Raw genomic sequence first — 21795 nt, forward strand, 5'->3', positions numbered from 1 at the left:
GTTGGTGTGTTCATTTCGCGCTATGCTCTATTTATCAAAGTTCAACGATATTTGAAAGCAACGAGAGTCTTAAAACACAAATACCTGATCACCCATTTTCGAGATAGGTTTGGGCTTTTCGAAACCGAGACTGACAGCGTTTTTCTTAATAGCGGAAACCATGCCTGGAGGACCACAAACCAAAATTTGTGTACCTTCCTTTGGAGCTGGCAAGTGCTGTTTGATAACATCTGCGGTGACGTAGCCCACACCGCCAGTCCAAGTGTCTCTGGTAGGTTTGTCTAGAAGATAGTGAATTTTGAACTGATCAGGGTTAGATTCCACAATGCTGTCTAGCTCTTTCTTTAACAAAATGTCGTCTTCAGTCTGACTACCGTATACAATTGACACCTTTGTGTGGTCTTTAGGATCAGAATGAATGGACTTGACAACTTGGTACATTGGGGCGATACCGGTACCGCCCGCGATCATGCCGATTTCGGTGTTCATGTTAGGGGTGTATGTGTAGAAGCCCTTAGGACCACGAATCTTGATCTTATCACCAATTTCGAGCTCTCCAATCATCTTAGAAACATTTCCTAGCTCATACGATTTAATCAAAAGCTCGAAGAAACCCACTGAGTCCGAATCCAGCGACGTGGGCGTGTACGATCTCATGATCTCCTTGCCATCTTTCAAAAATCCTTGGATTGAAATGTGCTGTCCAATGGGCAGACCCAAAACATCGGTATGTTTTGGAAGGCCGAATCTGTAGACAGCAGTATTGTGGGTCAGAACGGTCTTGGAGATCAATGGGAACTCACGAAATTCGTTCTTCGCTAACACCGGTACCGATTTTTTTGTTGAGAAAAGTCTGGAAAACAGTAAAAGAGCTGCAATAGCCACCAATGCACCAAATAGAACAGTGTTTGAGGTCATATTGTCTTTCGAATTGGTCGAATTGAAGTCAATGGATCTTAAAGCGTCACTAATCCCACCAAAACCGTTAGAGGATGCATAGGTAGTTCGTAAAACTTTTATCCAAGTACCTAATTTTCCAACCCGTTCCTAGCTCTAGTGACAGGAAAGTTCAAGATGATACAATTGTCCGAGATGTTAAGCAATCCAGCATGTTGGATGGATCCAAAGCGACGAAATAACTGGTCAGCATTGCAAGGTCATGTTTGCTCTTTCTCTCGTTGTTGTAGCTCTTTTGTGAGCTGTTTTACAAGCTCTTTTTTGCTTGAAAAGTTGACAGGTTTATATTTGGACCTAGGATCTCTGAGATAGGACAGAAGAGTATTCAGCTGGCGTGGCGGTAGAGTCTTGAATGAGGTTTCTTTGCTCGATAAAATACACTCTGAAGTTTTGCCCATCACAATGTCAAATTGTGGAAATGTGAATTTTTTGGGAACTTTGGTGACACGCTCGATTTCCACTATTTGAAGTTGCGTCTCGAGATCTCGTAGCGTCAGAAAATTGCCTCCGATGACCAGCGAGTCTTTTGGTGTGTAAACCGCGTGTATGTAGCCACAAGGAATCATGAAAAGGTCGCCCGAAAACAATTCCATCGCCACGCCGTCCTCAAGCTCGTCTCCGAGGAAAATGAGGTTCTGCTGGTCACTGTCGCACCATTTAGTGTAGCGCTCGAGGTTATGAAGGGTTGGTGGGAATAAAATGAACTTCTTGCCTCCAGATACAACTTTGTAGTAGACCGATGTGCCGGCAAAATCCAAATGGAAGTCTGTAAAGGCATTTTCGACCGACATCAACACATATTTAGTCACTTTTGGTCTTTTGGAGTCGTCTGGAATGGCGTCCCACACGCAGTTCACGAGATCTTTCGTTTCTACCACATTGGGTCGTTGCAGCTCGGTTTTGAATCTCTCAACGTGTGAGACTTCCAAAGAGATCACATTGCGGATGCGATCGCGTGTATTGATAGTACCATTTGTGAAATAATTGTTCCATTGTTCCATAGTCCAATTGGAGTTTTGTTGGGATTGCACGTCCATAACGTCCACTCTGTACTGGTTCCCCAGATATTGAGTTACGGCATCAACGGTTAAAATTCCACCGTCAGGCCCATTGGGTACTTGCATACCCGAGTTTTCAGGATCCAAGACTTTAAGCGGTTTTCTAATGGAGTCAAATTGCTGTTCCAGCTCCGAGACTGTGATGACGTTAGTGGTATTTTCCCAGCGATTAAAGCATGCCAAAAAAGGACTTAGATGCGGGTGTTCATTTTTGGATCTTTTGAGTTCTCCTTCATTCAAAGAGATGTAGTCTATTTGTTTCTTTCTGCGCAATCCATATCGTTTGGGTTCTATGTCATTTGGCTTATCGACAAATGTGTCAACTTTTCGTTTCTTATTGGCACCTTTAGTTTCCAAAACTGAGTCACTGTGTTTAAGACAATTGTAGCGCACAATTTGTGCCGAAGATTTCGGATACGTGGTACAAGGTTCACCGGTAATGTTGTGAAGGTATTTCATCGGTACGCATGTAACATGATCCCATTGGTCGCACAGTTCGCATTGCACCCATAGCGTTTTGCCGGGGTCGTCTCTTGAGCAAAACGAACAAGACTCAGAGCCCATTGAATGCGCAACAAGTGTAAAAAGCTAGCAGTTGTGTACGCCTGGTTAATGCGTTTGAAGAATTCAAGGTCGATGCCGCTGGCTGAGTTAAGACTATTGGATAGGTTAATCACCTTACGAAAAATGTGGCACGTGAATAATGGCGACAGTGTCGGTTTCTGATGAAATGGCTAGCGCTACCAATTTGGGAGGTTGAAATATGAATTTTGTGCGGTAAGTTTAGTGGTAAGTGTATTTCTCTGATGGATTATAGCTATGATTGTTGATCTGGCGACAGCGGCAATGAGAATTTCGTTTTGATGTTGATTTGGAGTAGGAAGAACGCATTGTGAGTTTGAAGGTAATGAGATTCGCTGTGTAATATGCTGGCTACAATTCGAAATGGTGCTTCGACGTACTCATGGTCTTGGACTTCCAAGATTTTGGTGTATCCATGCTTTTGGTGATATCTGTTTGGATACGGTGTAAGACAAGAAAAAAACAAGCAATGTCCGGGAAAGACTCACCCGTATAGTGAAAAAACACAATGGGCTATACCTTAGCACCTGAACTGAATTGAACCATTCTTGATAGCTCATTCCAGCCTTTGATTTAAAGACTCATGCACTCTTCCAATCAATCACTTGACACTATTCTGTCACCAGATAGCTTGGCGTCACGCGCGTCCAAAATGATCTGATAATTACTGCTGGTGACACTGGCGCAGCGCGCAGCTTCATTGCAAAATGGAACCGAGAAGCAGGTCAATCTCCTCTATCATTTTGATCTTTATCTGGGTTCGAAAGACATACAGCTTCTCAAATGAGAACCTCACACATGGCACTTCACACACATAAAATACTTCTCTTTTCCGGAAAACGTTTGAGACTTTACAAAACCGCACTGTGGAATAGCCTATATGTTCAACACACTCCTCAATCTTCACATACTAGCCGTAGTGCGCTATTCCTTTGTCATCACTCCGCCTAACTGTCATTTAATATCACTATTTTCCTTCCTGACATCCAGAAAATTTTAGTATATACACCAATTGATGAAATAGTACATGCGAACTATATCAGTAACACGGTCTCTCCATAAGGAACTCTAAACCCAATCCTCACACCCTATAATGCTTGCCACGAGGAATTACGTACTCAATACCACAGCAAGGAGAGTATTTTCGAAAACAGCTCCCAAATTGAACCTTTCGTTGAAGATCAAACTAACTCCAAATGAAAAGTCCCAAATCGACCTGAAAAGCACCAACACAACCGCTAATGCACCTTCTCAAATCAAAAAAGTAGACTCCAGATTGGTGAAAAAATTCCAAAGTGGAACGACTTACGATCCATTCGATTTCTCGCTAGCCAGACTCCACCTCGACAAGAAGTTCGCCTCGAAAAATTCGTTTAACGATCTCTTCGATAAAAACGGTGTAGACCCTATGGATTTGTATACAAATCCCGAGTTCTTATCACAGTTTGTCTCTTCGTCCGGCAAAATTCTACATCGGGATGTCACTGGTCTTTCTGCGATAAATCAGCGTCGTCTGAGCAAAGCCATAAGAAGATGTCAAGCCATAGGCCTCATGTCCAAAACTCACAAGGACGTTTCATTCCTGCCGTCAAGAATCATGGGGAAAATATGATGAGCTCCCCAGGATATACAAATGTATCCCGGAAACAGAATGTTTCCTAGTCCAGATAACATCATTGTAAATAGCTGAATGACATGCATAAATAAGACGTAATGTTGAAAAGTACCCAGACGGGGGGTTTTTCATTTAAATAATCGTGAGTTTGGCCCTTTCAGCCTCACGTACACGTCGGTGCCCCATCCCCACAGGCTTTGGATGTCGAGCGACCCGTTGAACATTTCCATGTACGCCTTGCACATGGGCAAACCGAATCCCATACCAGAGACATTGCAAACGTCTGCACCCGGCAAGACATATGCACTCATACCTGTGTCTTTTGCATCAGTGTTAACAGTGCTGTAGGAGTAGTCATACATGAGATCTTCCACTTCTGGCGGAATTCCTCCGCCAAAATCCCTAATGCGTATCTCAAGGTCATCGTCATTGCGAACTATGGTCACTTCCACGGGCTTCTCAGCTGAGTTGTTTTCGCGCGTCGCATTCTCAATGTGAGCACGACTCGAGTTTTTCAGCAGCTCTGTCAAAACGTATTCCAGGTCCGTCGGTATACAGGGAAACGTAACATCTTGGCCCTCCAAAATCTTGATAGGAACTTGGTGGTCGTATTTTACACGGCAAAGATCACCAACAAACTCTTCCACCCGCCATACCAGTTCTGAAATGCGCATTTCCTTGTGTAGTACCCCGATCACAGATTCATTAGGAGTGTCCTGCGACACAACGTTGAGATAATGAGTAGCCAAGAGCTTCATGGAGATGCGGTCTCTTAAATGCTGGTTCAGGAATTCAAAGACTGATTCTTTTGGATAAGAAACCATTATTTCCTGAAAGCCGCGCGAGAGTGTGACTAATGTGTCCTGATGGTCGTCCAGAAACTCGGTGAGCTTCTGGGTCATGATCTCTTGGTTATGCAGTCCATACGGGTAGTTAATGGACAGCAGACTTTCCAGCGTTCGTAAATATAGACGATTAGTCTCTTCAATGTTCGGGTTCAGCACTGCAATATAGGGAAGCCGTTGGATGGCGGCCAAACGTCGACAGGTATATGTAAGAAGTAAATTTACGGTTTTGATGGCCAACGTATATTTTTCGTTAGCTGTTAATGGCACCTTGTATTGCATCAGGAATTCGTATGACACTGGCGGAATCGAGCGTTTGGCAAAGTCTTGGATCAGAAGCTCGATGTTGGAACGTATTCGGTACAGTTCTTCGAAGCCGACACCATGCAACAATGATTGCAGAGAATTTCCCTTGTGGGAGCCATGGCGCGCCACAAACCGACATTTACTGAACCGACGTCTCTGAATTCTTGTACATACTCTCAAAATTCTTGTAGCTCGACTTGGGAGACTGAAATGTCTCACAAGAGCGAGCATGATGTTTTTGGCCTGTTTTCGCTCAAATAAGACCTCAAAGACACCTAAAAGTTTCGTTGTTTCAGACAAATAGATGAAAGTCAATGCGTTCTACCCGAGAAACTGGTTAGTTTTCTCAAAAAGCTAAGTTTTGACCTGTTTCCAAGCGTTTGAAACTTTCCTTTCACCGTGCAATCGATATATTTCAGGAATTAAAGATAACTTAAAGGATCATCTTCTAATTCAAACCGTCAATATCTGGACAAACAAGACAATTTCCACCCTTAAATAAGGATTTCAAGTCCAGTTGCTACAATAATTCGCTTCTTAAATGTCCTTTAACTCATTTACCGAGTCTTTAAACAAACGTTTCCAAGAACTTTCCACCCAGGTGTCGCAAAGAGCGCAGGATGCTCAACTGGACAAGAAACTTAAGGAACTATCAACAGCTGTTTCTCAAAGAACACAGGACTTGACTACCCAGCTGCCATCGCTAGCTCAATCCACGCAGCGTATGGTGCAGGAAAAACTTGGCCAAGTGACAGACATCTCCCAATTGCCTCAGGAATACGTGGAATTAGAACATCGTATCGACCGCATCAGGTTGGTTTATGAGAATTTTTTGAAAGTGACGCAAGTGTACGAAAATGAAAGCTACGATTATCCCAACAACGTGCGGGACTCTGTTAATGAGTTTTCTGCGGTGGTGGGTACGAAATTGCACGATTTGTCGCGCGCAACATCCACTGGTGAAGCACAGTCCGTGTTGATTTCTCCCGGACCCCACCGTGATCCCAAAACGCTCAACTATGCACTCAGCAAAGTGGCTCTAACTTCCAGCGAGTACCTCAGCAAGTCTGTCGGATCTGAAGAACCGGATTTGTCGTCCACCCTGCTCGCATACAGCGATGTCCAGGCCAAAATCGCACAAGCCAGATTGCAACAGGATACTTTGATCCAGACCAAGTTCAACAAGAAATTGAGAGACACCCTTGCGAACAACTTGCAGGAAGCACATTTGGCTCGCAAAAACGTGGAGCACAGCCGCTTGCTGTACGACATCGCTCGCACTAACCTTGCTGCAGCGAAACCTGAAAAGGAGGCATCTCTTAGAGTCGAAATGGAGACACTAGAGGACGAATTTGCTCAGGCTACTGATGAAGCGGTCATCAAGATGCAAAAAGTCTCCGAATCTTCTGCGTTTTTGAAAGATCTTCGTGAACTAGTGTCCGCGCAGGCCGATTACTACAAACAATCTTCTGAACTCTTGGCTGATTTTTTACCACAACTTGAAGAAGCTTAATATGTCTTTTATATCTATCTTTCTCTAAATTGTCTGACGAGGTCAAATTTCCTCCAACTACTATTCATTATCAATTTCATTTTCGTCTTCGTCTTCCGTAGTCTTGACGTCCCATTGCGCAGTGATGTCCCATCTGCTAGATTTGGCTGCCCAACTAATGTATTTTACGAATTGCAAAACAGTTTCGTCTCTCAAAACCAAATTGAAAGAGTTCCAGCTGGGTGGCTTATTGATGAGTACAGAGTCGCCAGTGTCATCGCTTTGGTACACAGCCGCATCTTTAATATCTTTATTCTCTTCTTCATCATCGTCTTGATTATCCATGTAAAGTTCGTAACCTCCGATTTCCCCGGACTCCCAGCCATCAGAGGGCGTCAGACACAAAGTGCCTTCCAAAACAGCTTCAACAAAGCCCTTTACGTGCTCAAGAAGATGATTTTTGTTGATTTGCGTGGCGAGTGTGAAATCTTTACCGGGTCTAAATCTTCTAATCAGAACTTGTTCACTTAGCGGGGAAAGCAAAGTGATAAGAGCCAGAAACTTCTTGAAAGCAGTACTCTCAAGGAAAATGGCGACATCAATTAGCGCTGCCTCTGTGTTGTAATTGGCGGAGTCCAAAGTTTTCGAGAGCAGCTTGTAATTGGGGTTTTCCTCGCTGTTGAGAGATTCTAAAACATCTTGCTCTGTCTGGAAATTTTCATGCGACTTTCCATCGATATACAGGTATCTCCACTTGTGAGGGGGCATTGCAGTTTTCCACGGGGCTTCCACTTTGACGCTTTCGTAAGGGCACTCTTTTTCCAACTCATCTCTTTTAATTAGTTTCTTAAGAGATTCAGACTTATCGTCATTGAGGAAGTCTTCGATTTGTAGTTGTGACTTGGTTACAAATTGGGATTGAAGCTTTTGAATCCCTGTTTCTGTCAAATGGTGGGGAGAAATGAAGTTGGCCAAATATTCCAAATCTGCTTTCGAGAAAAGGCTCAAGTCTGTCCCCGTAATTCCAGTTCCATCTGAAAATTCCGGCTGTGCCTTTAAAAGCTCATCGAAGTGCCGAATTTGATGGTATGGTAGAATGCTTCTCTCATTTTTAGGAAATTCATAATCTTGCAAGACATTTGACTCCAATTGAGCAAGCGTACTGGTATTAGTTTTCACCCATTCGGCTTCTTCTCCCTCAGTATAGCCCTTTTCCCCTTCTTGTGGGATATGGTACCAGCCTTGAATGGAGAGGCGGTGTTTGTTGACGTAAACCTCTTCGACGTCGTGGAACGAAAATCCGGGCTGGACTTTGAAAAATGCAATTTGATTGAATTGTGGGACAAGCTTTGCGGTATGGTCACTGTGTGGCACGTTAGCAACTATACTGGGGAAAAGTCGTAATCCACCGCCGTAGTGGTCTTTCCACCGTTTCCCCGGTTCGGGCAGGTACAAAATGAAACTGACTCTTCTGGAACCAATCACATCGTCATGCGTCAACAAATGGCAGCCCTTGGTGTATGTGTTGATAGACATGTCCATCTTGGAGCCAGAGAGAGGTCCGGCGCCAGACACGTGTGAAATGACATCCCGGTACACTTCAGAGTACAGGATTTCTCGCAAGCGACACAGGCTGGGCAACCGCGACAGATCGTTCCAATCGAGGCCCGATAGGTTGGCCAGATCGCCGCTTTGGTTCACTTTGTATATGTCGGTTTCCTTGTTTGTGAAATGGATCTCAGTTTCAATTTCCTTTCTAACGTTGCGCAACAGGTCATCGTCGACTAAATCTCGAATTGTCCCCCAGTTATAAGGCTGTGATGTTGCAATTTCGTGCTTGAGATCCTCCTGAAACTTTGGGTCCCATATTTTGCCGTTGAAAAGTGACCGGATCTTATCATTTTCCATCAGAGGTTGTTTCTGAGATTTTTCAGTTTCCTGTGCAGCTGGCGACGTTCTTTTCATCTTGTTTGAAGAGGTGGCTCACCGATAGATATCTACCTCATATATTAAGAATAACAAAGCACTACAGAACAGTCAATGTTTGCAATGCTTGATGGCTTATATACCTACAATTTGACACTACGAGGAACGAGAACCGGTAGTCGTTCAGCGTTCGAGATGAGTCCGAGTGGGCTGACATCTTACCTGGATTTCTTTATATATGAATATATGGAAAATTTTTAGTATATAGGAACTGGTGATAGCACTGTACACGAAGGGTCTTGTTCTTTTAGAAAATGGGAACTTTTCGTCAAAAGCCGTAGATCGCGATTTGAAACCGTAGTGTCCCATGTGTCAGAGTAGAAATTTCAAGAGGACGGTGAGACACTAGCGACCACTATTTTGGGTGTGTTTCCTGCTGTCTATGCGCTCGACAACCTGCTTGTCGAACGTGTACATTTGAGAAATCACGGATTGACGTTTAAGCACGCCCAACTCCTGTTTTGCCGTGCGGTAAGCTTGCTGAATCGTTTCTGGGTCCTGCAAATCCTTGGTCTCGCGAAACTGGGTGCGTGCCTTCCGCAGGAAATAATTTTTAAAGTTGTAGTTATTGAAGCCGTTGGCATTCCGTATGATTTGCTTGTAGAGTGAAAGAACCTGGGTGCGAGAGGGACTGGTCATTGGGGCAGGAGAGCGCTAGAAGGGGTAGACTTGAATTGGAAAAAAACGGTTCGCTGGGTCGACGGACAGGGAGTTCTCTGTTTTGTCGGTGGAAGTTTTAGAGGCGATGATCTGTATTGTATATGATGAATGGTTATAAATCGGTTTTCGTGTACAGTGACATTTCAAGTCATCCAAGTGAAAGGCGATGGAGACAGGACGTCCGTATGTAATATGTGTTTGTCTGTACAGTCTACGAATCGATAAAGCCGGTAGTGGTGTTGTCGGCTTTTTTTTTCAGAGAATACGGTGCTTTTCTCCGACTCGGATATTACTGAGGTGAACTCGTTCGCTATGAGCTGTATCTTGCATACTTGTCGTATCTGAATATACTTGAAAAAAACGTAAGTTGGCAATACACAAGAGGTGAACGCATGTGAATACGTGCCAAGTTCTCAAAACAGCTTCCCGATATCCATCTGTTCAAAAAAAATCACATCGTTACTATGGTACTAACACGTGACTTATAGTGGCTGTCGTAACTGATAACCTTTTTATGCGTGAAATCATCTCTTTGTCATTGTTGAGCATACCCACCAATCCAGACTCCACGGAAGAGCATAACCGTCAATCAATGTGGCTAGTAGTTTTATTCTTTTAACTATTTCCAGCGACGAGCATCGCACTACGAAAAATGCTTTGTCCACGTACGCTGATCGTGAACTGTATATTACGTACACTACGAAATAACCGTTTTTTTATAGCCTGATATTCGAGAAATACTGGAAGGACGTAGCATATCTTCAAATAAAACCTCAACGAGGCTCTTTATGTGCTCTCTGGAAAGCTCAAAAGCAGCTTGAAATTTTTTTTTCCTGAGAGGCGACTTTCTCCCCCACTAGTAACAGGGGTTTACCAATGGCTGTCAAGGCGTTATATTCAAAAAACACTGACTTCGATGATATGGCAATTTCTCAAATTTTGAACCAGTAGATGCCAGGAAAGTACTTCGATGACCGTTGTCACCACACTTCATTCTCATTCTACGTCGCTGGCCACTGCTCGGCCTCCGCCCCTACCAGCATCCCTTCTCACATTTAATACCCTCTCTAAAAAGAAGGTCCTACCCGGATTCGAACCGGGGTTGTTCGGATCAGAACCGAAAGTGATAACCACTACACTATAGAACCTTGGAATTCTTGTGACTGGGGCCAGAAATAAATGTAGATACACTAGTGTTTCATTCACAACACCCTCATCTCAAGTTTTCTGCAACGGTATGCATCAAATACGCATCCGATTTTTAAAAACAGCTAACCTCCTGTGAAACCTAACGGCTCCACCCTCCGCCATGAACTCGTTTCTAGACTACGCACAATATTTCATCACACTGGTCTTCACCTACACCGTTCGGGCGCTGACTTGGCTTGTCCCGCTGCTTTTCCGCTTCGCGCAAACGCATCCCACTACAACAAATGTATTTGGCTACCTTCTGGCGGCGTATATCTCTTGGAAGGTTCTTTGCCATTTGTGGACGATCCTCAAACGCATAATGCTGGTAGTCTTGGTCGTTTTCGCTGCAATGCTGTGGTCTCGAGGATTGCACCAAGTGGTATCGCACGATGTCCCTGTACTAATGCAGTATTTAGGGCCTAAGGCGAGCATCCCGGGATTGTGGAATCAAATACGCTATTACATTCACCCAGATAACTTCGGAAAACTCTACTCATCGGCACTGCAAGTACAACTCGAGACTCTCAGAGACCGCTCAGTACGGTTTTTGGCCGATTTGTCGAACTAATAAAATGTCGGACAGAAAAGTCCAGAACAAGATAGGGCCTTCGAAATCCCGCTTACGCGATTACGAGAAGAATAAGACCCCCAATAGCTGGCATTTCGTGTAGATCTAAAGAGACCTTTGAGACTATGGATTCTTCCACTAATGTCAAAAATTGTCATTTTCGCGCAATTTTGGTATCCAAAAAACCGCATTTTTCAAGGCAGTCTACCACGGTGCTACCGTTAGCACAAATTCGCTTTTTGAGTTCGAATAGTGCGTCTATTTGACAACTTGTTAGCTCTTTTGGTTTACCGGCCCGATTTAGCAGTGAAATTTGATGTAAAAATTGACTACTTTCCAATCCTTAACAAATTCACACCAAAATTAGCCTCATCGAACAAGATAAAGAACCGATGGTAAAGGATACTGAGTACTACGACCTGCTGGATATTCAGCCAAATGCGTCCGCTACAGAGATTAAAAAGGCATATCGCAAAAAGGCGATGCTGACACACCCTGACAAGCACCCTGATGATCCAGAAGCACACACCAAGTTTCAGGCGGTCGGACAGGCTTACCAGGTGCTCAGTGATCCTGAACTGCGTTCAAGATACGACCAGTTTGGCAAGGAAGAGGCGGTTCCACAGCAAGGTTTCGAGGACGCTGCGGAGTTTTTCACCACGATATTTGGTGGGGATGCCTTCCAAGACTGGATCGGTGATTTTTCATTCCTCAAAAATCTCACGAAAGGAGCAGAAATCATGGGCGAGAATGACGAGCAGGATGTTGGAACTTCAGGGACTACCGGAGCGGGAAATTCCAAGGCCGATGGGACCACGGAAGTTGTTCAGCACGATGGGAAATCCAATAATTCTAAGAACTCCGATAAGCTAACCAAGGAACAACGGGCGAAGCTGGTTGAGATGGAAAACGAGCGAAGAGCCGAAAAGAAGAAACAGGTTGAGGATCTGGCTCGCAAACTGGAGAACAAGATTGAGGAATATCTCGTGAGCGTCGAGAGTCATAACTTGGACGCGTTCGACCGCAAGTTGAGCCGCGAAGTTGAAGACCTGAAACTAGAGAGTTTTGGGCTCGAACTACTACACCTCATAGCCAAGGTCTACAAGACTAAGGCCAGCAATTTCATGATGTCCCAAAAAACCCATGGGTTTAGTAAGCTGTTCACAGGTGTTCGCGACAAAACAAAATCAGCCAAATCTGCTTGGGGCATTCTGTCGTCCGCTATGGACGCTCACAGTGCAATGACAGAACTGGAAAAGCTGGATCTTGACTCGATGGACGATTACGAGCGTGCTGAAGTTGAAAAGGTTATCACAGGTAAAGTTTTGGGCACAGCATGGGTAATGTCGAAATTTGAAGCACAGGGCAAACTACGCGAAGTCTGCGACAAAGTTTTGACGGACAAAACTGTGCCTACCAAGAAACGGCTGGCCAAGGCTAAGGCCTTGATTTATATAGCCGACAAATTTGGCTCGGCTGTTAGATCCCCCGACGAGGCCGAAGATGCCAGAGTCTTCGAAGAGATTATATTTGATGCTCAGGGAAGTAAGAAAAAGACAAACTTCAAAAAGAAAGAGCCCACCGTAAAGGCCTAAGTTAGATTTAACAAATCCTATTGTATTTCTATATTATGAACCGATCATATAAGTACTGTCTCAGTTTTCCTCCTCTGTCCTTATAAATTTGTTAAATACTAGTACTAAAGAAGTGTTCATATACTTTACTTTACTCATTAAAGATCAAATAACTCGAAGCATTCGCCTGAAATCATCATGTTTAAGACGTGGTTTAGACGCCTCACGGTGCTGGTCTCTATACTGGCAATCATTGGAAATGTCTACATCTTCACCTACCCTTCTTTGCACCCACAAAGTTGCTCATGGCGTTGTGCTAGTCAAAAAGTAGCTATGGACGCTACAGATTCTTTGTCTTTGATAGAAAAGACCTCCTTTCACATTCGTCGCTACCTGGACGATGTCTGGAGTCACATTGGAACGAAAAAAGGCGTGAAAAGAAGTTCAAAAAGGGGTCTGCCATCTGATGTCCATCTTTTGGCTTTGGGAGATCCACAAATAAAGGGCATTTGGAAAAGCACGCCATATTTGAGCAGACTAGACACGTACGGGAATGACCACTACTTGGGCCATATCTTCAGGATGATGAAAAAAAGATTAGAGCCTAGCCATGTGGCAGTAATGGGCGATTTGTTCTCGTCACAATGGATCGGCGATTCTGAGTTTTTTAACCGTACCGTGCGTTACACAAGCCGTATTTTCCAACGTAACAGTACGTGGCTACAGAATATCCAGCAGCGGTCTCATGATGACAGTGGGTTGTACACTGTTGATTGGCCCGCTTTTGCAGATGACCTTGAAGAACGTTTGAAAAAAGAACCCAAGGACTTTGAGTTTGGTTTTAGCGATGTGAAAAGTTGGGATCCAGCCAACGATGACTACCTTTTCATCAATCTCACTGGAAATCATGATATTGGATATTCAGGAGACGCCACGTACCAGCACATGGCGCGTTTCGAGGAGCTTTTTGGCAAGGACAACTATTGGGTTGAATACGACCGCGACACAGAGCATCCCTGGCGCATTGTCGTCTTAAATTCGATGTTACTGGAGGGTCCTGCTTTGCAGCCCCAGCTGGTGGAGAAAACGTGGGAGTTTCTGTACCGTCTTTTTGAGCAGCGATTTGAAGGTAGCACCGTTTTGCTGACACACGTTCCCTTCTACAAGACACCTGGGCTGTGTGCGGATAGTGAACTTTTCCGTTACTATCCACACGACTACGAAAGGGAGCCATACAAACAGAACTTGTTGCGTTCTCAGAACCATTTGAGCCAGGATGCCACAAAACGCGTTTTGAACCTTATTTTTGATAACGACAAGCCAGGTGTTATCTTGACGGGCCACGACCATGAAGGCTGTGAGACATGGTACAACAAGGACGCTAAATCCGGCGACTGGACTGCGTCGAAAACGATCCAGGCCTCGACAGAATTGCATATTCGCGAGATCACCGTGCGGTCCATGATGGGCGAGTTTGACGGCAATGCTGGTCTACTTACAGGACATTTCAATTCACGCACGAAGCTGTGGGAATGGTCCTTCTCGTTATGTCCGTTTTCCATCCAGCACGTGTGGTGGTTCACCAAAGTTGTTACCATCTTAAGCGGTCTGTTTTTGTCGATTCTGGTGGTGGTATAAGCGAGAAAAACAAGTTTTCTAGCAAGATCGAACCTGTCACTCATTTTGGAGGTTGTGAAGGGCTACAATTGTTGAACCCACGTCCAGAGCAGAACCCGTTGTGAAATTGTCATAATCACGTGTACAAACGCCCTGTACTCACATGGTATATGATCACGATACTTCCTCGTGATTATCACGCTATAATCATGTGACTATATGTCACGCCGCTTTCACGTACTATTCACGTGGTTTCCACTTTTCGCTCTGGAATCTCGAAATTTGTTTTCGTCAGTGTTATTTTATTCACCATAGGAAACTACTAAAAGTTGATCTCTTAGCTACAAGAAAGTGTTATCAAGACACCTTCGAAGCAAGCATTTTTAGCCTTCAACTTGTGTTTCAATCGTTTCCCGCGCTAGCATTTTGTATACTGTCTTGGGAATTTTCCAGACGCCTCATTGGTAATGGATTCGGGCAAGGAAAAGGGACTTTTAACAAGATTCACAAGAATTCGAAAGAGACCACAGCAGCCTTTAACAGATCTAACCGATATTTACAGTCGAATAGCGAATGAGTCGATCTATTATCTGAATCTGGAAGAAAAAGGCGAATTTCGCAAAGCAATTTCGGGGCTGAAATCTCTTAATACGCATGTTCTGTACGCACTGACGCAGATCGAACACCAATATCCTAATACACAGCATTACTCAAGAGATGAGCTTAGCATTCAAAATGGGGTGCGAGAACTATTGCATCGCAGCCAACTGCATTTGGAACGGGTCATGGAGCTGGAAAAGCAACATGGCCCGCCCGCAACAATTAATGAGCGACCAATGGTGAAAAGACCCCCACCACCGACTATGGGATCGAGATCAATGCTGAAGACACTGAGAGAGCCCCATCTGGGTCAATATAATAAGAGTTACACTGTTTCTGCGCCCACGATCGCCGCATCAAACAATACATCCGGTAGAAGCAACAGTTACAACGGGAAAATCAATTTCACAACTTCAAAACCGCTTAAAACGCAAAATAGTAGCGACGTGTTCAAGGAGTTTGATGAGGAGGAGAAACTGGTCGATTTCACGGACGATGAGGATGAAGATGCGAAAAGCGACCAAACGTTGGGATTTGACGTGCAAGACTACTTTGACGACTATCTGGACGTAGACCAAGGGGAAATGAAACGGCTGGAAGCACTCAACTCTCTCGAAGGTGTTAGAAAAGATGTTCTTGCTCTTTCAATGGATACAAAGCCGATTGGAACGAAACACCTTGAGCCTACCGCACCGTTGAAGCAGACCCGATCGACATCCGCTTTGGAGCAGAAGAAACCGGTACCGAAACATGTCGTTCCGCCCGTACCAAAACATGTTGTTCCGCCAGTACCGAAACCTTTGGTCACGGCAAATCCAACATCTAGTCGAACCCCAGCATCTGCACCCAGAAGTGCGACTAAAAAGACTGCCATCGATCCATCTGCCAGGTCACTTCAGAAACCATCTAAAGCACAGCGTTCACAATCTGCACAGGCAGTTCGGACGCGAAGCGCTCCTTCCGCAAAAAAAGAGCCCCCAGTCGTTAATAAGAGGGTCATTCGGGCCAAGAAGCCCACAGTTGCAATCATGACAGGGCCTACTAGAACCGTGGTAAATTCTAAAAAAGCACAAATATCCCGAGCCCAAACCGCTTCGCAGCCAGCTACCCCTCCTTCTACAGATCAGCGAAAAAAGGCTGTTAAAACAGCACCTACTTCTACAAAGCCTGACGAAGACGAATCGTCAAGTCCTGAAAACGATAGCGATATCGATCAAAAAGCTCTCAAAGAAAAGCTTGAGGACGAAATTATCGCCCAACTCAGAGGTGTTGACCCTGCTGCTGCTAAGCAAATTTTTTCTGAGATTGTTGTGCATGGAGATGAGGTTCATTGGGATGATATTGCAGGTCTCGAAGCGGCTAAAAGCTCGCTCAAAGAAGCGGTGGTTTATCCGTTTTTGAGACCAGATCTTTTCAGAGGTCTCCGTGAACCCGTTCGCGGAATGTTACTATTTGGTCCCCCTGGTACCGGTAAGACGATGCTGGCAAGAGCCGTAGCTACAGAGTCAAATTCTACATTTTTCTCTATAAGTGCGTCGAGTCTGACATCCAAATATTTAGGAGAAAGCGAAAAGCTGGTTAGAGCTCTCTTCGCGATTGCTAGAAAACTGTCGCCATCCATAGTGTTCGTGGACGAAATCGATTCGATCATGGGGAGCAGGAACAACGAGGGCGAAAACGAATCGAGCCGAAGAATCAAGAACGAATTCCTGGTGCAATGGTCTTCGCTTTCGAGCGCTGCCGCGGGGAAAAAAGGTGCCCAACCCGAAGATGGCGACGACGAAGAGGAAGACGAACGTGTTCTGGTACTAGCGGCCACCAATCTGCCGTGGAGCATCGACGAAGCTGCTCGTCGGCGATTTGTGAGAAGACAATATATACCGCTGCCGGAAATGGAAACCCGCAAAAAGCAGCTGGCAAAGTTGCTGACGCATCAGAAACACACTTTAACGGACGAGGATTTCGACGAGGTTTTGCAATTGACTGACGGATACTCGGGCAGCGATATCACGTCCCTAGCCAAGGATGCTGCCATGGGACCACTCCGAGAACTCGGCGACAAGCTTCTTTTCACACCCCGCGATCAGATCCGGCCAATCGCTTTGCATGATGTTAAGAACAGTCTGTGCTACATCAAGCCGTCTGTATCGACGGATGGTCTCGAACAGTACGAGGACTGGGCCCAAAAGTTCGGTTCCTCAGGTGTATAGATCACAATTTTTTTTTGCAATTCTTCGAAGAAATCCTGAAAGAGACGTGTTTATTTTGCATAATGCATACAATTTTTTCTGGTTTTGAAGCCATTGGCACTTCCTTGGCTAGCATCCTCTTCCAAAGCTTTCCGACACTTGACCAACTATCACCAAAAAACGTCAGTTTGGTTCAAAGTGATCTGAAGATAAGATAATTAACTTTAGATTAGATACATCAAGTAAGTACTCACAGTGGGATAGACTACTGGCTCAAACACCATCGTTACCACCATTCAACAGAGGGATCAGCTCTATCAGCCGTTTCATCTCCGTACTCCTTGTGTATCCACGTAAGTGTCAGGCCACTATCAACGCTTGTTGCCGACAAATCAGCAGGCAGTTAGTTAGCTCTAAGTAGTTCTCGCATCATTGATAACGCGTTTCTCCGGACTTCCTCAACCGACCGGAAAATCCGGTACAGAAGCGACCATCGATAAGCAGCGCGACGTATATAAGAAGCCAACAATTCAACCCCAGTTTATTCTTGGCAATCCAATAAGCTGATCTCTTTGTTTAGCAAGGCTTCACTTCAAGAAACCAAGAATTCAATCCAAGAAAATGCCAGTGACAGTAACACCACTAGAGAATCAACCCCTGGGGGCGACAATTACGCTTCCAGAGGGGTGCACGGATCCCAGTAAACTGAGCAAAGAGGACTTCGACATTTTGTACAAAGCTTTGTTGGAAAATCTGGTTATTGTCATCCCCGGCATGGAAGAATTGACACCTGAGTCGCAGTGGAAACTAACCACCAGATTTGACCCAACGTGCGACCAAACGGGAAAGTCGTACGGTCACGGTAAAGAATTTCGACACGACAAATCTGTGCTTAGAAAAGACGGAACTTCGATCCCAGACCAGCCTCAAGTGCAAGTTTTGGGCCAAGGCCATTGGCCAGCAGGCCACTATGGAATGGGAGAAATCGATTTGAGACACCCCACGCACTTTGATTTCCATAAGTCCCCACTTTCCGACGAACAGGCGTATGAACAAGACCACACTCGGTTTTACAGGTGGCACATTGATTCCGCTTTGTACGATCTTTCACCACCCGTTGCCACCACTTTGCTTGGTATCCACGTCCCACCGCACTCAAGAAAGCAGAAGATTGTCTACGAAGACAATAACGACGTTTTGGAAGTCACTCAAGGAGCAACGGCATTTGTTTCGGGCGCAAAAGCATTTGAGCTGTTGACGCCAGAGGACCAAGAACGTGCATTGAAAACTATCGTTGAATATGCACCACATCCTTACATTTTTATTTCTCCAGCAAGAGCAACTTCAGATGGCCTCACCATGGTCTCTGAGGGCAAGGAGACGCCTTTGGACGAGCTTCCACCATGGGAGGATTCTAAGATCAAGAGACTACCTCTCGTGTGGACAAATCCCGTCACCAAAAAGCACCATTTGCAGGTTCATGGGTGCTGCATAAATAAGTTGTTGCTACCAGACGGCTCAAACCTAGAGCTGGAAGATGCCAGAAAAGAAGTGTACAGATTGATGAGACCAGCCATTGCTCCTGAAAACGTGTATGCTCACACCTGGAATAAGGGTGACCTTGCGATCTTCTTCAACAGAGGCGTCTGGCATTCCGTCACTGGTCAGTTCAAACCTGGCGAAAGAAGACTGATGCATCAATGCAACATTGCTTCGGGAGCTGATCCAAAGACGACTATTAGCGCTAGTGCATGAACTCATAAGGTTTCATAACTACAATACGTAAATAGTTTAACGGGGTTTGATTAAATTTCAAGATGTTTTCCATTCAACTGAAGTGGAGTGTTCTGCATGTCGTTCATTAAAGAGTGAATTACTCGAACCTAAAGGCTGGTTCATTTTAGTTCATAAATACCGAATTGTATACGGACGCTGAGCCAATTTGGACCAATCGTAATTTCGTCACAGTGCTGTCGAGTTTGTCCTTACCCTTCCTGCTTGAATAGGTTTCAGAGATACCTTTGGTGTCGAACTAGTCTCTTGCGGTGACAAAAAGCGTTCCTTCAACGTGCTATAATCAAGCTTGTAATTAAGTTTATCGATGACAGCCCAGTCATCTAGATTGAATATCTTGTAATCAGCAATCTCGAAAAGCTCGTTAGTGAATTTGGGCAGATCGTGTCGGCAAAACCAACTGTCTCCAGAAATCGACATTTTCCAATTACGCTCTGTGAGCAATGTGTAGGCTACCTTGTGCTCCAGTGGTGTAATTGAGTAGTAATAGCAGTAAAATAACGAAAAGGTTTCCAGTCCACGGAAATTTTCAACTATACTGTCGAAGTTCAAGGAGTCGTGATCATTTTGGCTATAGAGTTTGTCTCGTAGACCGCAACGAGTGATATCCCAGAAGCTTGTTGAGCGGAAGGCATCTAGAGGCGAAGGAGGATTGAAAGTAACGGGTATTTCATCGAGCCTAGATACACGACAAGCATCACCTATCGTGCGTTGCTTTGCACCATTGAAATTGTGGGGAAACGCGTCATTGCGTGTCATTGTTGTGCTCATGATAAAGTCTTGAATACCACTTGGCAGGACCAGTAAGTCAAGATCTTCGCTGAGGTTCTGTTTCAGTGACTTTATTCTTTCGGTTTTACTATCGAGCTCCTCGGCAGTAAATAGCGTCTGCTGATAAGGGTCTTCAAAGTTCTCAAACGAGTACTCCGACTCATAATCGTCGTTGACCAGCTCCGGTTCGGAACCTTGCACAGCATTTGACAAGACCGGTAATCCAAATTCTTGAGACGCTGAGGCATTGGATATTCCTCCATTTGGAATCGGTGTAGATACAGAATCCGGCGTCGCTAATCCAGGTGGTGGTACTGCGCTAGTCAAAATGCTTGATGTTGAAGGGATACGTTTTTGTAAATCGACACCCATGGGCAAGTTTGTGATAACAGGTGTGTTCGAAGAGCTTGGTAATGTGCTGTTTGTGGCAGATGATGGGTTGGAAGCACCAAGAGTTTGAAGCGTTGCCGCAGGTTCCGGTTTCTTGTCTTTCTCAGCGGCTTGAGAAGCAGCAGCAGCCCATCGCAGATCGCCTGCGGGTCTTATGGGTATCGTTGCTGGTTTCAGTGTGCTTGTGGTTATGCCATTGAATGATTGGTGAATGTGAGTGTGGCACTGAGCTTCAGAAGCGACGTCGCGAGATACGCTGCGCATTTGCTTCGGCTGTGAGGAGGAGGGTTGAATGGTGGTCTGGGCAGAACTAGGCAAACTGCTGGGTATTTTTGCATGAGCTGTAGCCGGAATACTGGTTCCTGCGGACGATAATGCGGGTGATGACGATCGCGATGTACTAGCGGAGGCCGGTTCGCTCTGGAGCTCATTTTGCCGATGTTCACTCCGTTGTGGTATTACTATGCCTGCTGGCTGGGGATGATCCTCCATTGAGGGTTCACCGGCTTTTGCCGATGCCTTCGCAGCCTTTTTGGCCTCCCGTTCCAGTTTTCGCTGTTCCTTCTTCGATACCTTTAAGTTTTCTTTTGCTGCATCCTCTTCCATGTCTTCACTATGCTGTGCGGCAAATGCCGCGGCAACCTCGTGTGCTATGGCCTCGTTAGACGTCAAATTGAGACTATCGTATATGGTTTCATCTTCGACAAAGTCAGCTTCCATGTTTGATTCAACGTAGTAATTGATATCATCTTGAACACCTTTTACTTGTTCTGGATCCAGTTCTTGGTTCTCCACAAGCCGCAGTGCAAGCTCCAATTGCTGTAAATGCCATCTGAATCTGCCCTGCAGTTCCTTGAGCTGCACTTTGCGCTCTTCGTTGGCCGCTGTGAAAGTTTTCTTCTTCTTGTTGAGCAGTATCAGCTTGTCAACCTCCACCTGAATTGAATCATATTGTCTTTCCAGTTCCTCAATGCTCTGTGATAGATATTCGGATACATCTCTACGCTCTTTTTCTAGCGGGTCCAAATTCCCGGACTTTTTAAGACTATTGTTGGAGTAAGCCTTTTCTTTCGACGCTTTTTCCACCGCTTTGTATTTCTCCATGGCTATTTCTACAGACCTCCTGTTTTCCTGCAGAGAGTCCTTATCCTTGATGTCTGGCGAGCTTTGCCAACCTTTGATCTGCTCTCGCAGTCGCTGTAGCTTTTTCACTTCCCGCTTCAGATCACTTTCCAGCTTATCCTTTTGTGGAGGGTTGTTCGTACAGTTCTCATGACGCTCATAATAAGTGTCAAATATCTCCAGACCCTCACTGATCTTTTTGAACACTCGGTCAACTTCCTGTTGTAATTTTCGATGTGACATCGCAAATATTTGTTCAAAATTCTCGGAAGAAACGGGCCGACCAGTCAATTCACTGAATTATCCTCTAATTCTTGCTGATTTGATGCGAAAAGTCGATGATAGATGTCCCACTTTTTGAGCTTTGAACTAGTTCGCGCTGATGATCTGTGCTCTTACCGTGGAAAATTTTTTATATGGGATTCCTAGTAGGTTTAAGTTTCCCAGTCAAAAATTCAAGATGAGCTTACAAGCTCGG

General features: G+C 44.9%; 13 protein-coding genes and 1 non-coding gene across 14 annotated transcripts; 7 read left to right on the forward strand and 7 right to left on the reverse strand.

Annotated features, from left to right (window-relative positions):
• Nucleotides 1-69: 69 nt before the first annotated feature.
• Nucleotides 70-918, reverse strand: CBR1 (LALA0S08e03114g1_1; the record flags this gene model as incomplete). Its single annotated transcript, XM_022771065.1, has 1 exon — nucleotides 70-918. One exon carries the CDS (start codon nucleotides 916-918, stop codon nucleotides 70-72), a length of 849 nt encoding a protein of 282 aa, XP_022629682.1.
• Nucleotides 919-1157: 239 nt separating this feature from the next.
• On the reverse strand, nucleotides 1158-2579 carry JHD1 (LALA0S08e03136g1_1; the record flags this gene model as incomplete). The annotated part of the gene is made up of 1 exon (XM_022771067.1): nucleotides 1158-2579. The coding sequence occupies one exon, from the start codon at nucleotides 2577-2579 to the stop codon at nucleotides 1158-1160; it is 1422 nt and encodes a 473-aa protein (XP_022629683.1).
• A 1111-nt stretch (nucleotides 2580-3690) lies between these two features.
• On the forward strand, nucleotides 3691-4209 carry RSM18 (LALA0S08e03158g1_1; the record flags this gene model as incomplete). Its single annotated transcript, XM_022771068.1, has 1 exon — nucleotides 3691-4209. One exon carries the CDS (start codon nucleotides 3691-3693, stop codon nucleotides 4207-4209), a length of 519 nt encoding a protein of 172 aa, XP_022629684.1.
• A 131-nt stretch (nucleotides 4210-4340) lies between these two features.
• On the reverse strand, nucleotides 4341-5594 carry PKP1 (LALA0S08e03180g1_1; the record flags this gene model as incomplete). Its single annotated transcript, XM_022771069.1, has 1 exon — nucleotides 4341-5594. One exon carries the CDS (start codon nucleotides 5592-5594, stop codon nucleotides 4341-4343), a length of 1254 nt encoding a protein of 417 aa, XP_022629685.1.
• Nucleotides 5595-5904: 310 nt separating this feature from the next.
• GVP36 (LALA0S08e03202g1_1) lies at nucleotides 5905-6876 on the forward strand (the record flags this gene model as incomplete). Its single annotated transcript, XM_022771070.1, has 1 exon — nucleotides 5905-6876. One exon carries the CDS (start codon nucleotides 5905-5907, stop codon nucleotides 6874-6876), a length of 972 nt encoding a protein of 323 aa, XP_022629686.1.
• Nucleotides 6877-6936: 60 nt separating this feature from the next.
• TPA1 (LALA0S08e03224g1_1) lies at nucleotides 6937-8820 on the reverse strand (the record flags this gene model as incomplete). The annotated part of the gene is made up of 1 exon (XM_022771071.1): nucleotides 6937-8820. The coding sequence occupies one exon, from the start codon at nucleotides 8818-8820 to the stop codon at nucleotides 6937-6939; it is 1884 nt and encodes a 627-aa protein (XP_022629687.1).
• A 366-nt stretch (nucleotides 8821-9186) lies between these two features.
• ISD11 (LALA0S08e03246g1_1) lies at nucleotides 9187-9480 on the reverse strand (the record flags this gene model as incomplete). Its single annotated transcript, XM_022771072.1, has 1 exon — nucleotides 9187-9480. One exon carries the CDS (start codon nucleotides 9478-9480, stop codon nucleotides 9187-9189), a length of 294 nt encoding a protein of 97 aa, XP_022629688.1.
• A 1097-nt stretch (nucleotides 9481-10577) lies between these two features.
• On the reverse strand, nucleotides 10578-10649 carry LALA0_S08e03268r. The gene has a single exon. It is a non-coding gene; the product is annotated as a tRNA-Gln (tRNA).
• A 161-nt stretch (nucleotides 10650-10810) lies between these two features.
• On the forward strand, nucleotides 10811-11260 carry APQ12 (LALA0S08e03290g1_1; the record flags this gene model as incomplete). The annotated part of the gene is made up of 1 exon (XM_022771073.1): nucleotides 10811-11260. One exon carries the CDS (start codon nucleotides 10811-10813, stop codon nucleotides 11258-11260), a length of 450 nt encoding a protein of 149 aa, XP_022629689.1.
• A 392-nt stretch (nucleotides 11261-11652) lies between these two features.
• CAJ1 (LALA0S08e03312g1_1) lies at nucleotides 11653-12855 on the forward strand (the record flags this gene model as incomplete). The annotated part of the gene is made up of 1 exon (XM_022771074.1): nucleotides 11653-12855. The coding sequence occupies one exon, from the start codon at nucleotides 11653-11655 to the stop codon at nucleotides 12853-12855; it is 1203 nt and encodes a 400-aa protein (XP_022629690.1).
• Nucleotides 12856-13032: 177 nt separating this feature from the next.
• On the forward strand, nucleotides 13033-14472 carry TED1 (LALA0S08e03334g1_1; the record flags this gene model as incomplete). The annotated part of the gene is made up of 1 exon (XM_022771075.1): nucleotides 13033-14472. One exon carries the CDS (start codon nucleotides 13033-13035, stop codon nucleotides 14470-14472), a length of 1440 nt encoding a protein of 479 aa, XP_022629691.1.
• A 446-nt stretch (nucleotides 14473-14918) lies between these two features.
• Nucleotides 14919-17261, forward strand: SAP1 (LALA0S08e03356g1_1; the record flags this gene model as incomplete). Its single annotated transcript, XM_022771076.1, has 1 exon — nucleotides 14919-17261. One exon carries the CDS (start codon nucleotides 14919-14921, stop codon nucleotides 17259-17261), a length of 2343 nt encoding a protein of 780 aa, XP_022629692.1.
• A 600-nt stretch (nucleotides 17262-17861) lies between these two features.
• On the forward strand, nucleotides 17862-18995 carry LALA0_S08e03378g (LALA0S08e03378g1_1; the record flags this gene model as incomplete). The annotated part of the gene is made up of 1 exon (XM_022771078.1): nucleotides 17862-18995. The coding sequence occupies one exon, from the start codon at nucleotides 17862-17864 to the stop codon at nucleotides 18993-18995; it is 1134 nt and encodes a 377-aa protein (XP_022629693.1).
• Nucleotides 18996-19202: 207 nt separating this feature from the next.
• NOT3 (LALA0S08e03400g1_1) lies at nucleotides 19203-21560 on the reverse strand (the record flags this gene model as incomplete). The annotated part of the gene is made up of 1 exon (XM_022771079.1): nucleotides 19203-21560. The coding sequence occupies one exon, from the start codon at nucleotides 21558-21560 to the stop codon at nucleotides 19203-19205; it is 2358 nt and encodes a 785-aa protein (XP_022629694.1).
• Between the last annotated feature and the right edge of the window lie 235 nt (nucleotides 21561-21795).

Source organism: Lachancea lanzarotensis, scaffold LALA0S08 (genome assembly GCF_000938715.1).
Source record: "Lachancea lanzarotensis genome assembly LALA0, scaffold LALA0S08, whole genome shotgun sequence".
NCBI lineage: Eukaryota > Fungi > Ascomycota > Saccharomycetes > Saccharomycetales > Saccharomycetaceae > Lachancea > Lachancea lanzarotensis.